This window comes from Coregonus lavaretus (genome assembly GCF_964263955.1).
Source record: "Coregonus lavaretus genome assembly, contig: HAP1_SCAFFOLD_5376, whole genome shotgun sequence".
Lineage (NCBI taxonomy): Eukaryota > Metazoa > Chordata > Actinopteri > Salmoniformes > Salmonidae > Coregonus > Coregonus lavaretus.
In genome coordinates this window covers 1,236-17,707 of record NW_028157069.1, presented here as the reverse complement: position 1 = coordinate 17,707, position 16,472 = coordinate 1,236, and the positions used below count along the sequence as shown (strand labels likewise).

Here is a 16,472-nt window from a genome sequence, read left to right as displayed (position 1 = left end):
GAGAGTATAAGGAGGATCAGTCTACTGCATGAAGAGTAGAAGGAGGATCAGTCTACTGCATGAAGCGTAGAAGGAGGATCAGTCTACTGCATGGAGAGTAGAAGGAGGATCAGACTACTGCATGGAGAGTAGAAGGAGGATCAGTCTACTGCATGGAGAGTAGAAGGAGGATCAGTCTACTGCATGAAGAGTAGAAGGAGGATCAGTCTACTGCATGAATAGTAGAAGGAGGATCAGTCTACTGTATGAAGAGTAGAAGGAGGATCAGTCTACTGCATGGAGAGTAGAAGGAGGATCAGTCTACTGCATGAAGAGTAGAAGGAGGATCCGTCTACTGCATGGAAAGTAGAAGGAGGATCAGTCTACTGCATGAAGAGTAGAAGGAGGATCAGTCTACTGCATGAAGGGTAGAAGGAGGATCAGTCTACTGCATGAAGAGTAGAATGAGGATCAGTCTACTGTATGAAGAGTAGAAGGAGGATCAGTCTACTGCATGGAGAGTAGAAGGAGGATCAGTCTACTGCATGAAGAGTAGAATGAGGATCAGTCTACTGCATGGAGAGTAGAAGGAGGATCAGTCTACTGCATGGAGAGTAGAAGGAGGATCAGTCTACTGCATGAAGAGTAGAAGGAGGATCAGTTTACTGCATGAAGAGTAGAAGGAGGATCAGTCTACTGCATGGAGAGTAGAAGGAGGATCAGTCTACTGCATGAAGAGTAGAAGGAGGATCAGTCTACTGCATGGAGAGTAGAAGGAGGATCAGTCTACTGCATGGAGAGTATAAGGAGGATCATTCTACTGCATGAGAGTAGGAGGAGGATCAGACTACTGCATGGAGAGTAGAAGGAGGATCAGTCTACTGCATGGAGAGTAGGAGGATCAGTCTACTGCATGAAGAGTAGAAGGAGGATCAGTCTACTGCATGGAGAGTAGAATGAGGATCAGTCTACTGCATGGAGAGTAGGAGGATCAGTCTACTGCATGAATAGTAGAAGGAGGATCAGTCTACTGCATGGAGAGTAGAAGGAGGATCAGTCTACTGCATGGAGAGTAGAAGGAGGATCAGTCTACTGTATGAATAGTAGAAGGAGGATCAGTCTACTGCATGGAGAGTAGAAGGAGGATCCGTCTACTGCATGGAGAGTAGAAGGAGGATCAGTCTACTGCATGGAGAGTAGAAGGAGGATCAGTCTACTGCATGAAGTTTAGAAGGAGGATCAGTCTACTGCATGAAGCATTGACAGATAACTGGTGACGGTCTGGTCAGGAGAGGAGATCAGAGTATTCACAAAGCATCTCAAATTAGGAGTGCTGATACATGCTCAGTTTTGCCTTTTAAATTACAATGATAATATGGACAGGGAAAACATGATCAGCACTGCTACTCTGAGATGTTTGATATGGCCCCAGGAATCTTCAGCCTCCCTAGCAGTAAAAATAGGCGTTGCAAGTAACAGATTACATTTAACACATTTCTTTAAAAATCTCTGACAGCCTCAGTTTACTGGAGTAAAAAACATCCCATAGATAGATAATCTGGAAGGGAACTGGCCAAATAATGTGTTACCATGACATTGTTGTCATCATGATAGCTTTGTGATTGCGTCATCGCGTCGTCTTCCATGCGTATGGACTGTCTGCTGGTCTAAGAGCCAGGCCATGTCACTGTTTCCAGCTTTTCTCTCTCTATCTATCTCTCACTCACTCTCCCTCCCTTTTCGCTCTCCCTCTCCCTCTCTCTCTTTCTGTCCCTCCCTCCTTCCTTCCCTTCTTCCATCTCCCTCTCTCTCTCCCTCTCCATCACAGGGGTAGATGTTGTGTTGACTGTGGTTAGGTCATGTTGTTGTTAAACTGCTGGGCAGTAACAGCCTATCATAGTGAGCTGCTGGACAGTGACAGCCTATCATAGTGAGCTGCTGGACAGTGACAGCCTATCATAGTGAGCTGGTAGACAGTGACAGCCTATCATAGTGAGGCCTTGGCTGCTCGTCCTCAATGACGCAAGGCGTTGGCGTAGGTTTAGACTGGGCCAGATGCTGATGATTAGGCTTCTCATTACTCACACTGGACGAACAGACAGACGGGACCAAGGGTACACATCCTACACCTCTCTCAACCCCCCTACACTCCTCCACACACACACGAAAACGCACACACGCTTGGACGCAGGCACGCACACACCTCTCCACCACCCTACATTCCTCTCCGCCTCCTTATACCCATCTCTACTCCCTGAATTCTCGCCCTCCCCCTGAAATCTGGGACCAGCTTTGGGCGATTCCCTCCGCTGTGTAAGAAAAGGACTGTTCGATTTTGATCTCGATAAGCTTGAACAGGAGAAAGAGCACCGTTTTTCCAACACCTTTTGGAAAGTTGGCACCCATGAAATTGCCCTCCCTGTGGTTGATACACGCTGTACAGAGTTGTACAAGTTGTTAATGAATGTTACGAAGAATAGCCTACCTCCTGCCTCAACACACAAGTCATGAGACTAAAATGGATAGTAGATCATTTAAAGTTACATTACATTTTAGTCATTTAGCAGACGCTCTTATCCAGAGCGACTTACAGTTAGTGAATACATTTTTTTTTTTATACTGTCCCCCCGTGGGAATCGAACCCACAACCCTGGCGTTGCAAACGCCATGCTCTATCAACTGAGCTACATCCCTGCCGGCCATTCCCTCCCCTACCCTGGACAAATTGTGCGCCGCCCATGAGTCTCCCGGTCGCGGCCGGCTGCGACAGAGCCTGGATTCGAACCAGGATCTCTAGTGGCACAGTTAGCACTGCGATGCAGTGCCTTAGACCACTGCGCCACTCAAGTTGATACGTATATTCTGTAATGTATTCTGCCTGGACCATTAGGATTACACATTTCTGTTCTACCCCAGCACTAAGCACACTTCATTAACAACTAATCAAGGGCTTGGTGATTAGTTGACTAGTTGAATCAGGTGTGCTAGTGCTGGGCTGGAACAAAAAAGTGCATTCTTAGGGATCCTTGAGGAGCAGTGTTTGTTTTATTAGACTACAGTAGGTTGTAGTACAGGGTGATTTGCGTCTAATGGGTGGGGTTCAGATTCTAACGTGACATCAGCTAAACGCATCAACCGTCAGCCAATGGGAGTTTAGCCAATGCCAGTCAAGCTCCCTAATTGGTTAGTTTTGGCAGCACGTACGCACGTGTGGTGATTTATCCCCGCAATGACATCAATCGTTCTTTTATTTGCGACACTAGGGGAAGAAAATGTAACTTTTACTCCTTGTTGCTGTTGTAGTGGCCTGGCCTAGATTAAGCACTGCCGGTATGGGACTGCATCCCAAATGGCACCTTATTCTCTACATAGTGCACTACTTTTGTCCAAAGCCATATGGGCCCTGGTCAAAAGTAGTGCACTAGATAGAGAATAGAGTGCCATTTGGGACGCAGCCAGTATGAACTCAGTATGATGAGCGCACACACACACTCTCGTGAGCCTTATTTCATGGCTGACGGAGTATGTGTGTGTGTGTGTGTGTGTTTGACAGAGTGCATGTGTGAAGGCCGAAAAGCCTTCTCCTCTCTCAGTCTCAGTTTCTCAACTCATTCAGTGTTACAATATGCATAGGAAAATACTGTATGACATGCAAACTGGCTTAGAAAGAGGAGAATAGAAACCAGGAGCTACTCCGGGATGCTGACCTTCTAGGCAGAGTTGCAAAGAAAAAGCCATATCTCAGACTGGCCAATAAAAAGAAAAGATTAAGATGGGCAGTCTGAGATATGTCTTTTTCTTTGCAACTCTGCCTAGAAGGTCAGCATGCCGTAGTCGCCTCTTCACTGTTGACGTTGAGGCTGGTGTTTTGCGGGTACTATTTAATGAAGCTGCCAGTTGAGGACCTGTGAGGCGTCTGTTTCTCAAACTAGACACTAATGTATTTGTCCTTTTGCTCAGTTGTGCACCGGGGCCTCCCACTCATCTTTCTATTCTGGTTAGAGCCAGTTTGCGCTGTTCTGTGAAGGGAGTAGTACACAGCGTTGTACAAGATCTTCAGTTTCTTGGCAATTTCTCGCATGGAATAGCCTTCATTTCTCAGAACAAGAATAGACTGACAAGTTTCAGGAGAAAGTTATTTGTTTCTGGCCATTTTGAGCCTGTAATCGAACCCACAATTACTGATGCTCCAGATATTCAACTAGTCTCAAGAAGGCCAGTTTTATTGCTTCTTTAATCAGCACAACAGTTTTCAGCTGTGCTAACATCATTGCAAAAGGGTTTTCTAATAATCAATTAGCCTTTTAAAATGATAAACTTGGATTAGCAAACACAACGAGCCATTGGAACACAGCACTGATGGTTGCTGATAATGGGCCTCTGTACGCCTATGTAGATATTCCATAAGAAAATCAGCCGTTTCCAGCTACAATAGCCATTTACAACATTAACAATGTCTACACTGTATTTCTGATCAATTTGATGTTATTTTAATGGACAAAGAAATTGCTTTTCTTTCGAAAACAAGGACATTTCTAAGTGACCCCAAACTTTTGAACGGAAGTGTAGCTAAAACGACCATCTAAACCTCTCTGTCTTGTAATCCCAGGCAAGGCCTAAAGGTGAGGGTCTAACTCCGTACCAGGGGAAGAAGAGGTGTTTCGGAGAGTACAAATGTCCGAAGTGTAAGAGGAAGTGGATGAGCGGCAACTCCTGGGCCAACATGGGACAAGAATGTATCAAGTGCCACATCAACGTCTACCCACACAAGCAGGTAGGACAACGTGTGTGTGTGCATGTGTTTGTGCATGTGCATGAGCATGTGCATGTTTCTGTGTCTGCATTTATGTGTGTGTGTGCGCTCGTGAGCTCTGTGTGTGTGTGTGTGTGTGTCACGATCGTTGAGAGACGGGTCAGACCAAGGTGCAGCGTGAAAAGCGTACATGTTTATTAACTCAATAAACATACAAACAAAACAAGAAACAACGTAACGTGAAGTCCTCAGGCTAAACACACACCAGCCTAACAGGAACAAGATCCCACAACTAAGGTAGGCAACCAGGCTACTTAAGTATGATCCCCAATCAGAGACAACGAGCGACAGCTGCCTCTGATTGGGAATCATACCCGGCCAGACATAGACACACAACCTAGAACTGCAACATAGAAATAGACTAACTAGAACGTAAACATAGAATATATAACATAGAAACTCACGCCCTGACCAAACCAACTAAAGACAACAGGCCTCTCACGGCCAGGGCGTGACAGTGTGTGTATGTGTGTAGCTGGTCTGCACTCAAAAAGGAGATTCAAGGTTTCTTTTTAGTATTTATTTCATTCAGTGGTAGGTAGATAGACGACCTTGCATGTTGTGAAGAAATATGCAATGTGTTCTTAATCATTATTACACCACACTCAGAATATGGTTTGACGCTACGCCACCTCAACCTCTGTAGTCAGGGTTTGGAAGGGAAAGCATATAAACTGAGGAGGTGTGTTATGGCCACTCTGGTCAAAAGTAGTGCACTATATAGGGAATGGGTGCCATTTGGCACACAACTGTCGCTGCTTACAGTTTCTAGGCTGTTCCCAACTTGCCTGATTAAAATAGAGTAAAATAAAGAGTGATTCAGAGTAAGAGTGCTGATCTAGGATCAGTTTGCATTTTAGATCACAATGATTAAGATTGTTTGGACAGGGGGGACCTGATCCTAGATCAGCAATCCTACTCTGAGACACTTTGTGAATAGAGCTCTGTCACTTGTAAAACTATTCATCTCAACAGCAATAAATTCCAAGAAACGGTTTAACTATACTCAACAAAAATATAAATGCAACATGTAAAGTGTTCGTCCCATGTTTCATGAGCTGAAATAAATGATTGCATGATAATTACACAGGTGCACCTTGAGCTGGGGACAATAAAAGTCCACTCTAAAATGTGCAGTTTTGTCACACAACACAATGCCACAAATGTTGCAAGTTTTGAGGGAACGTGCAATTGGCATGCTGACAGCAGGAATGTCCACCAGAGTTGTTGCCAGAGAATTTAATGTTAATTTCTCTACCATAGACTTTTAGAGAATTTGTCAGTACGTCCAACCGGCCTCACAACCGCAGACCACATGTAACCACGCCAGCCCAGGACCTCGACATCCAGCTTCATCACTTGCGGGATCGTCTGGGACCAGCCACCCGGACAGCTGATGAAACTGTGGGTTTGCACAACCAAAGAATTTCTGCACAAACAGAAACAGTCTCAGGGAAGCTCATCTGCGTGCTTGTCGTCCTCACCAGGGTCTTGACCTGACTGCAGTTCGGCATCGTAACCGACTTCAGTGGGCAAATGTTCACCTTCGATGTCCACTGGCATGCTGGAGAAGTGTGCTCTTCACGGTTGAATCCTGGTTTCAACCGTGCCGGGCAGATGGCAAACAGCATGTATGGTGTTGTATGGGCAAGTGGTTTGCTGATGTCAACGTTGTGAACAGACTGCCCCATGGTGGCGTTGGGGTTATGGTATGGGCAGGCATAAGTTACGGACAACAAAGACAATAGCATTTTATCGATGGCAATTTGAATGCACAAAGATACCGTGACAAGATCCTGAGGCCCATTGTTGTGCCATTCATCAGCCTCCATCACCTCATGTTTCAGCATGATAATGCACGGCCCCATGTTGCAAGGATCTGCTAGAAGCTGAAAATGTCCCAGTTCTTCCATGGCCTGCATACTCACCAGACATGTCACCCATTTAGCATTTTTGGGATGCTCTGGATCGACGTGTACGACAGCTTGTTCCCGCCAATATCCAGCAACTTTGCACAGCCATTGAAGAGGAGTGGGACAACATTCCACAGGCCACAATCAACGGCCTGATCAACTCTATGCGAAGGAGATGTGTCACGCTGCATGACGCAAATGGTGGTCACACCAGATATTTACTGGTATTCTGATCCACGCCCCTACCTTTTTTTAAAGGTATCTGTGGCCGACAGATGCATATCTGTATTCCCAGTCATGTGAAATCCATAGATTAGGGCCTAATGAATTAATTTCAATTGACTGATTTCCTTATATGAACTGTAACTCAGTAAAATCTTCGAAATTATTGCATATTGTGTTTATATTTTTGTTCAGTGTAGATGTTATAAGTAATTGTCCAAATATGTGACCCCCTGCCATGAAATAATCCTTAATTAAATTAACTTGGAAAAGTGTAAATGTTTTGCTTATTGAGTTGAGGGAAAAAATTGCTTTTGACAGAATTCAGTGTCTATTATCCCCAGCGCAACAAATGACATGTAACTTCTAGTTACCAAATGGCACCCTATTCCCAACATAGTGTCACTGGGCACTGGTCAACAGTAGTGCACTATATAGGTAATAGAGTACCATTTGGGACGTAGACCTACCCTGGCCATCTCTCTATCAGTAATTGTAAAGTGACGGGTGTTCCTTCCTCAAAGCCACAGTAGAGACAGTGTTTAGTCCTCATGCTGAGCTCTTCAAAGCTGCCTCACAAACATTTCATTTTTAGAGATACCTTTTCTCAAGTAGGCTACACCTTCACTCTCTGATATTAAAGGGGCAACCTGGGATTGCATTTCTCCAGCCCCATCCCACCAAGTGGCAAGGTGACCACTTTGTTGTTGTTGTTGCTTGAATCTCAGATTGCCCCTTAAAACCATTGTTCAAAGAGTGCAAGAAGATGGAAAATTTAAAGCAGCTGTTGGGCTCTGTATACAGTACATTCTATTGTATTTCTCAATAGTGATGATTGGCCATTTAGCTGTTACTCCCGCCCAGAGTTGGAATAATCGGCCTATGTCAAAACGACCTCTAGTCCCTACCCACAATTCTTGAACTTTTTGAGATCTGAGAGGGTTGGATAGCAATTTCACAAACGATTATAGTGCACTACTTTTGTCTAAAGCCCTATGGGCCCTGGTCAAAAGTAGTGCACTATATAGGGGATAGGGTTTCATTTGGGATGATGACATAGTATAACTTCCTAATCCTCTTTGATCTACACAAGTGCATAGGCCATAGGGGCTAGGGGATAGGACTTAGGGGATAGGGCTTAGGGGCTAGGGGATAGGCCATAGGGGCTAGGGATAGGGCTTAGGGGCTAGGGGATAGGCCATAGGGGATAGGGCATATGGGCTAGGGGATAGGGCTTAGGAGCTAGGGGATAGGCCATAGGGGATAGGGCGTAGGGGCTAGGGGATAGGGGTTAGGGGCTAGGGCTTAGGGGATAGGGCTTAGGGGCTAGGGGATATGGCTTAGGGGCTAGGGGCTAGGCCATAGGGGCTAGGGGATAGGGCTTAGGGGATAGGGCTTAGGGGCTAGGGGATAGGGCTTAGGGGCTAGGCGATAGGGCTTAGGGGCTAGGGAATAGGGCTTAGGGGCTAGCGGATAGGGCTTAGGGGCTAGGGGATAGGCCATAGGGGCTAGGGGATAGGGCTTAGGGGATAGGGCTTAGGGGCTAGGGGATAGGGCTTAGGGGCTAGGCGATAGGGCTTAGGGGCTAGGGAATAGGGCTTAGGGGCTAGCGGATAGGGCTTAGGGGCTAGGGGATAGGCCATAGGGGCTAGGGGATAGGGCTTAGGGGCTAGGGGATAGGGCTTAGAGGCTAGGGGATAGGGCTTAGGGGCTAAGAGTTGCTTGTTGCTTTGGGTTTGGACATGCAGCTATACTTTGCATGGCTCTTCATCCATTATTCAATGCCATTGAAGGTTATACTATACTGTAGCTATGGTTACAGTCACAACACCATAGACATACAGATAACTAACTGTGCGTCAATGATAGAAAGCTTCAAGTAATATCAGGCGACTTCCTTAGATCAAACGGATGATGCGAAAGTATCACGTCACCATGAAAGGGCAGCCGTCACAGTGATTATTCTCACCAAAACGGCAGAGAAAAGTCTCTGTTCAATGGAACTTGCTGGTGGGAAAAGCATGCGCTTTTCTCTCTCTCTCTGTGTGTGTGTGTGTGTGCTTGGTGTTGTGGCTAGTACCACACTTGCAGGCAAATTCCACACATTTGCAATGTCACCCACTTCACATATTTCCCCCTGTCAGCGTTTGAGAATGGACAGCTAACCCCCACGTACTGTACAACACACACACACACACACACACACACACACACACACACACACACACACACACACACACACACACACACACACACACACACACACACACACACACACACACACACACACACACACACACACACACACACACACACACACACACACACAGAGAGAGCTTGGCTCTAACAGAAAGGACTGAGGGAAATGAATTATACATTGTGTATTTTTCTTATCCCCCGACATTGGTATCTGATTCCCAGATATGCTTTAAACTGCAAGTCTTCATGTCCTCAACAGTTTCTGTTAGGTGATGAGGTAAAGAACTATCCTGACCTGAGTCCTGACCTTCACAATAGCATCAAATATTGTACTACATTAATGCCGGGCAGACCATTATACATCATTATGCCACCGTTTTCTCTAGCCCCACGAGTCTGTGACAGGTTCAAGCTCAAGATCAGAGTGAAACAATCAGATTAACAATAACAGATGAGTTACACATATATCCTCTATAGTCTTCTATAGTCTTCTAGATCCTCTATCTGTTCTATAGTCTTCTAGATCCTCTATCTGTTCTATAGTCTTCTATATTCTTCTAGATCCTCTATCTGTTCTATAGTCTTCTAGAACCTCTATCTGTTCTATAGTCTTCTAGATTCTCTATCTATTCTATAGTCTTCTAGACCCGATATCTGTTCTATAGTCTTCTAGAACCTCTATCTGCTCTATAGTCTTCTATAGTCTTCTAGATCCTCTATCTGTTCTATAGTCTTCTAGAGCCTCTATCTGTTCTATAGTCTTCTAGATCCTCTATCTGTTATATAGCCTAGAGCCTCTATCTGTTCTATAGCCTTCTAGATCCTCTATCTGTTCTATAGTCTTCTATATCCTCTATCTGTTATATAGTGTTCTAGACCCTCTATCTGTTCTATAGTCTTCTAGATCCTCCATATGTTCTATAGTGTTCTAGATCCTCTTTCTGCTCTATAGTCTTCTAGAACCTCTATCTGTTCTATAGTCTTCTAGATTCTCTATCTATTCTATAGTCTTCTAGACCCGATATCTGTTCTATAGTCTTCTAGAACCTCTATCTGCTCTATAGTCTTCTATAGTCTTCTAGATCCTCTATCTGTTCTATAGTCTTCTAGATCCTCTATCTGTTATATAGCCTTCTAGAGCTTCTATCTGTTCTATAGCCTTCTAGATCCTCTATCTGTTCTATAGTCTTCTAGATCCTCTATCTGTTCTATAGTCTTCTAGATCCTCTATCTGTTCTATAGTGTTCTAGATCCTCTATCTGTTCTATAGTCTTCTAGATCCTATATCTGTTATATAGCCTTCTAGAGCTTCTATCTGTTCTATAGCCTTCTAGATCCTCTATCTGTTCTATAGTCTTCTAGATCCTCTATCTGTTATATAGTGTCTAGATCCTCTATCTGTTCTATAGTCTTCTAGATCCTCTATCTGTTCTATAGTCTTCTAGATCCTCTATCTGTTCTATAGTCTTCTAGACCCTCTATCTGTTCTATAGTCTTCTAGAGCCTCTATCTGTTCTATAGTCTTCTAGAGCCTCTATCTGTTCTATAGTCTTCTAGATCCTCTATCTGTTCTATAGTCTTCTAGACCCTCTATCTGTTCTATAGTCTTCTAGATCCTCTATATGTTCTATAGTCTTCTAGATCCTCTATATGTTCTATAGTCTTCTAGATCCTCTATCTGTTCTATAGTCTTCTAGATCCTCTATCTGTTCTATAGTCTTCTAGATCCTCTATCTGTTCTATAGTCTTCTAGATCCTCTATCTGTTCTATAGTCTTCTAGATTCTCTATCTGTTATATAGTGTTCTAGCCCTCTATCTGTTCTATAGTCTTCTAGATCCTCTATATGTTCTATAGTGTTCTAGATCCTCTATCTGCTCAATAGTCTTCTAGACCCTCTATCTGTTCTATAGTCTTCTAGATCCTCTATCTGTTCTATAGTGTTCTAGATCCTCTATCTGTTCTATAGTCTTCTAGATCCTCTATCAGTTCCAAGGTCTTATATATTCTGCTATAGTCTTCTAGAACCTCTATCTGTTCTATAGGCTTCTAGATTCTCTATCTGCTCTATAGTTTTCCATAGTCTTTTAAAACCTCTCTATGTATTATAGTTCCGTGTAGCTCAGTTGGTAGAGCATGGCGCTTGCAACGCCATGGGTGTGGGTTCGATTCCCACGGGGGGCCAGTATGAAAAATGTATGCACTCACTAACTGTAAGTCGCTCTGGATAAGAGCGTCCGCTAAATGACATAAATGTAAAATGTAATAGTCTTCTAGATCCTCTATCTGTTCTATAGTCTTTTAGATCCTCTATCAGTTATATAGTCTTCTAGATCCTCTATCTGTTCTATAGTCTTTTAGATCCTCTATCAGTTCTATAGTCTTCTAGATCCTCTATCTGTTCTATAGTCTTTTAGATCCTCTATCAGTTCTATAGTTTTCTAGATCCTCTATTTGTTCAATAGTCTTCTAGACCCTCTATCTGCTCTATAGTGTTCTAGATCCTCTATCTGTTCTATAGTATTCTATAGTCTTCTAGATTTGCTTCTATAGTTTTCATATTTCATGACTTTAAGATAGGATATCTATGGCCGGACAGAATCTGTCTCTGGAATGAAAAACATTTGTATCCATTAAATAAAGATACAATCCAACCGGACCGATTCAGTCATTCAGTGCAAAACCCAAGATGTTTAACTACCAGATCCTTTCTCCTACGAAACATATACTTTTAGTCATCAAGTACTGTACATCATATTTTGGAAGCCAAACCTAACATTGTGGGTATGTTTGATATGTATTTCATGTTATTATCAGTTAGCCTTTAAAGCTAGTGGCAGACAGTCAAGGTGAAGGCTGGCTGCATTGCCTCCTTGCGCTGGTCCTTGGCAACCTGGGCCTGTATTTATAAAGTGTCTCAGAGTAGGAATGCTGATCTAGGATCAGGTCCGTTCTGTCCATATAATCTTAATCACTGTGATCTAACCTTAGATCAGAGATGCTTTATGAATACGAGCTCTGGTTTTGACAAGTTATAGAATCAGTCTGAGACCCTCTGTCTGGAAACAAGATAACAGGATCATAAAAAAAACTCTAACAACAATGGGTGGGAAAGTAAATGATTGCAGAGTAATGTATGTGATTGACATCCAACAAACCGTTGGTGCTGAATGATACCCTCTGTTGTCCTTCATAGCCTTTCCAAGAAACTGATTATTCTCAGTGGTGTAGCTGGTATTTTCATGCAGGTTTGTATCAGTAAACATGTGCCTTGGACCTCTTTCTGTAATTATACCGTGTGCCGTGTTAGAGAGAGAGTTTATGTCCCAAATGGCGCCCATAAGGCTCTGATCAAAAGTAATGCACTACATAGGGAACAGGGTGCCATTCTGGACGCAGACTCTGTAATTATATTGTGTGAGCGAGAGAGGGAGATCTGTTAGGGTTGTTTGCCACAGCTCTGAAACCAATAACACAAAGTACACTGACTCTAGGTCTGAAACCAATAACACAAAGTACACTGACTCTAGGTCTGAAACCAATAACACAAAGTACACTGACTAGGTCTTAAACCAATAACACAAAGTACACTGACTCTAGGTCTGAAACCAATAACACAAAGTACACTGACTCTAGGTCTGAAACCAATAACACAAAGTACACTGACTCTAGGTCTGAAAACATTCAGGGTTAGCTCTTGTGGCCAAATCATTGAGCATTTGGGATACAACAGAGCTGGTCTGAGTAGTACCCAAACAAACTGCTGGCAGATAGAAGGCTTGGTATGTGTGTGTGTGTGTGTGTTGAATTGGCAGTGTGTGGTTAGCACCCACTTTAGAACTGAGATGAACTCTGTTCCCCCTGCCATGTTATCACCATAGCAAACACTTTTGTATAGCAAACACTTTTGTATAACAAACTTTTTCTAGTGTGTATATTTGTATGTGATGACTCTCTCACCTCTCTTTCTCTACCACCCTCCCTCTCTCTCATCCCTCTTTCTCTACCCACTCTCCCCAACTCTCTCCCCCTCTCTCTCCCTTCCTCTTTCCCTCTCATCCTTCCATCCCTCCTCCCTCCCTTAGCGTCCGTTGGAGAAGCCTGATGGCCTGGACGTCTCAGACCAGAGTAAGGAGCACCCTCAGCACCTGTGTGAGAAATGCAAAGTCCTGGGCTACTACTGCCGACGAGTGCAATAATACCTTAATAACCCCAACTGTCTAATTCCCGCAAAAAGAGAGGAACCATCGCGTGTCCCCCTCCTCCTTCTCCCTCAGAGAGAAACCTAGAAACCCTCCAGTACTGCCTTCCCATTTGCCTCTTCCCCCTCCTTGGAAAGAGCGGAACCTCACTGTCCCCACCAATACTGCCTCCCTTGCCTCACTCCTCCCCTCCCTCTCTTCCCCCCCCCCCCCCATCACCTCTCCCTCCCCCCCCCCCCCCTCTCCCCATCACCTCTCCCTCCCCTCTCCCCATCACCTCTCCCTCCCCATCACCTCTCCCTCCCCTCTCCCCATCACCTCTCCCTCCCCATCACCTCTCCCTCCCCTCTCCCCATCACCTCTCCCTCCCCTCTTCTAGATCCTCTATCTGTTCTATAGTCCTCTAGAGCCTCTATCTGTTCTATAGTCTTTTAGGTCCTCTATCTGCTCTATCCCATAGTCTTTTAAAACCTCTATATGTTCTATAGTCTTCTATATGTCTTCTAGATCCTCTAACTGTTCTATAGTATTCTATAGTATTTTAGAACCTCTATTTGTTCTATAGTCTATTAGATCCTCCCTCCCCTCTCCCTCCCCATCACCTCTCCTTCTCCTCTCACACCCCATTAACTCTCTATCCCTTGTCTCCTCTCCCTCCCTCCCATCTCCCTCCCCATCACCTCTCCCTCCTCATCACCTCTCCCTCCCCTCTCCATCACCTCTCCCTCCCTCATCACCTCTCCCTCCCCTCTCCATCACCTCCTTCTCCCCCATCACCTCTCCCTCCCCCATCACCTCTCCCCATCCCCTCTTTCTCCCCTCTCTCCTCACCTCTCCCTCCCCTCTCCCTCCCCCATCACCTAACCTCTCTGAATTAGCCGGTAAACCTTATTTTGTTGAGGTTTGTCACTAAGCACAGTTCCTGGCCTTTTCCTAGAGGTAAGGGCGTGGGAGAAACTGATCGAAGAACTGTTCTTAGGATAAACCTCAGCCCTGACAGGGCCTTGTGGCCTTGTGTACCCTAGCCTGAAAACCATGTAACCGACATCCAATGTGTGTATAATATGATATTGTTGTCACTGACAGTATTGCCCACCCCTTTGGTTTTATTTCTTCACTTTGGGAGTCTGTTGATTTTGTGTTTACAGAAGAGTTCTGCCTTCATTTTCCCTGCCAAGTGAAGTGTGTGGGGAGCATTAGAACAGACCTTCTAGTGATGCTAATGTAACAGCGGTGCCTAACCCCTCTATCATCACGGGCTCAAGTCGGGGTCAAGGGGTCAATGTCGGGGGCAATGTCTGGGTCAAAGGTCAACTTATACATTAATAACTGTGAATGAATTATGAATTGATTATTGATTGATTAACTGAGGGATACTGCACCATATATCCCTGGCTTACATGTTACATGTGGCTTATTTATTATTTGTCGTCTGTTTGTCTGTTGTGCAATTTTTTATTGATTTAAACTGGGACATATATATATATGTATGTGTATACTATATGTATGTGTATACTATATGTATGTGTATACTATATGTATGTGTATACTATATGTATGTGTGTATGTTTGTATATCAAAGTATTATTGTGTAACTGCTTCCACTTGTCTTTAGAAACTACTGTAGGTTGAGATTGAGTCGTTCTTCGTTTAGGTGTAGTACAGTGATAATAACGTGATGTTTCGTATTAAACATTTTGTGCGTTTACATCGGCAATGAAAGTAGTGTTTAGGTATTAATCGAGATTCACAAATTGACAAGATTTGAACATTTGTCTGTCAAAAGGCAATTATGCAATAACAGCAGTTTCTGTGATGATAAAGGCTGGATATCCAGTTTTTCTTAGCCAATATCCCCTTCATATTTAGACTCTTAAGTGTTAGGTTCAAACTATCGGCAATGCTGTAGTCTTTTTCCCCTACCTAATTTGACAGTTTACTTCCAAACAATGATTTTATTTTTGTAATGAGTTTCTTGAAAAGTAATTCCGTCCTGCAACCAATATTCTTATTAAGGACTCAACTTCAGCATTGGTATTTCTGGCGGGCGTTTACAACGAGTCTATTTGGTGTAGGATGCCGGGAGATTGAAATAGTTGATTAGAGTTGATTAGAACTGGTATTTCATCTGGTATATAGATAAGTACTCATTATACATTTCAAAGTGGTTTTATAGTATACATATTGTATTTGCAAATTTGTCCAATCTTTTGTAGGACACACAGCTGACCAATAGAGCTGTTGCAATCTTGTAACGCTACTTTAAGACAGTTTGACCTAGAAATATAACAGTGAATCTTACTAATATATTTTTCCAAGGGGTTTAACCCCATCATAATGTGTCAAACAGGTGGCAGCAGTAAATTATGTCTGGGGAGAGAGATGGAGGGAAGTAGGTAAGATTGCTATAATGGTTGGTAAAGAAAAAATAAGTGGAAAAGTGGAAATGTTGTCTTGTAACAGACATGGACATTTTTCTTTTATCAGAGGACGTTTTGTAAGTGTGGTGATGGGATTAAGTTTATGTTTCTGTGTGTTTGATACCACTTCCTATCATGATATAAACATTAAATCATGTCTTTAATAGAAGAGAGGTAACTAACCATTACCTCTGTTTACAAAGATATAGGCCTATACTTTAAACTTTATAGTTGGAGGATCTAGAGTGAAGAATATATTTGATCCAACATTTTGTAACAGTGGGTATAGTTGTATCTTAGCAATGAAGGCTATTGACACTTTTGGAACATTGTTATTTTGTGAGTATAGTTGAAGAGAAGTTTGCTACCACTTTTCAAAGCAGAGGTGTATTTTTCAAATCACACACATTGGCTTCTCCAATATTGAGAATGTGTTTAATGGCTCTATAAAGGTTGAATTCATAGTTGTATATTTTATATTAATCGAAAAGTACTAGTGCCTTGTAAAAAGAGAATAATTATTTTGAAAAATTGGATGGAAAATAAATAAAGAGAAGAATTGAAGTTAGTTTGGAGCTGGAATTAACTCAAGGCTAGAAGTAACTGTTAAGTAATGTTTTGCCAAGTCTGTTGCCGGTTCAAGATGTGAATACATATGGGAAAACAATACTATTACCCCATTAGCAATGAGAACTGAATGTTTTCCTCGACACCATTTTGTTGAG

General features: G+C 43.3%; 1 protein-coding gene across 1 annotated transcript; it reads left to right on the top strand.

Moving 5' to 3' along the window:
* Window positions 1–3,489: 3,489 nt before the first annotated feature.
* LOC311125841 (zinc finger CCHC domain-containing protein 24) lies at window positions 3,490–13,459 on the top strand (the record flags this gene model as incomplete). Its single annotated transcript, XM_084199872.1, has 3 exons — window positions 3,490–3,501; window positions 4,589–4,753; window positions 13,211–13,459. The coding sequence occupies 3 exons, from the start codon at window positions 3,490–3,492 to the stop codon at window positions 13,322–13,324; spliced, it is 291 nt and encodes a 96-aa protein (XP_084055998.1). The 3' UTR covers window positions 13,325–13,459.
* Window positions 13,460–16,472: the final 3,013 nt, after the last annotated feature.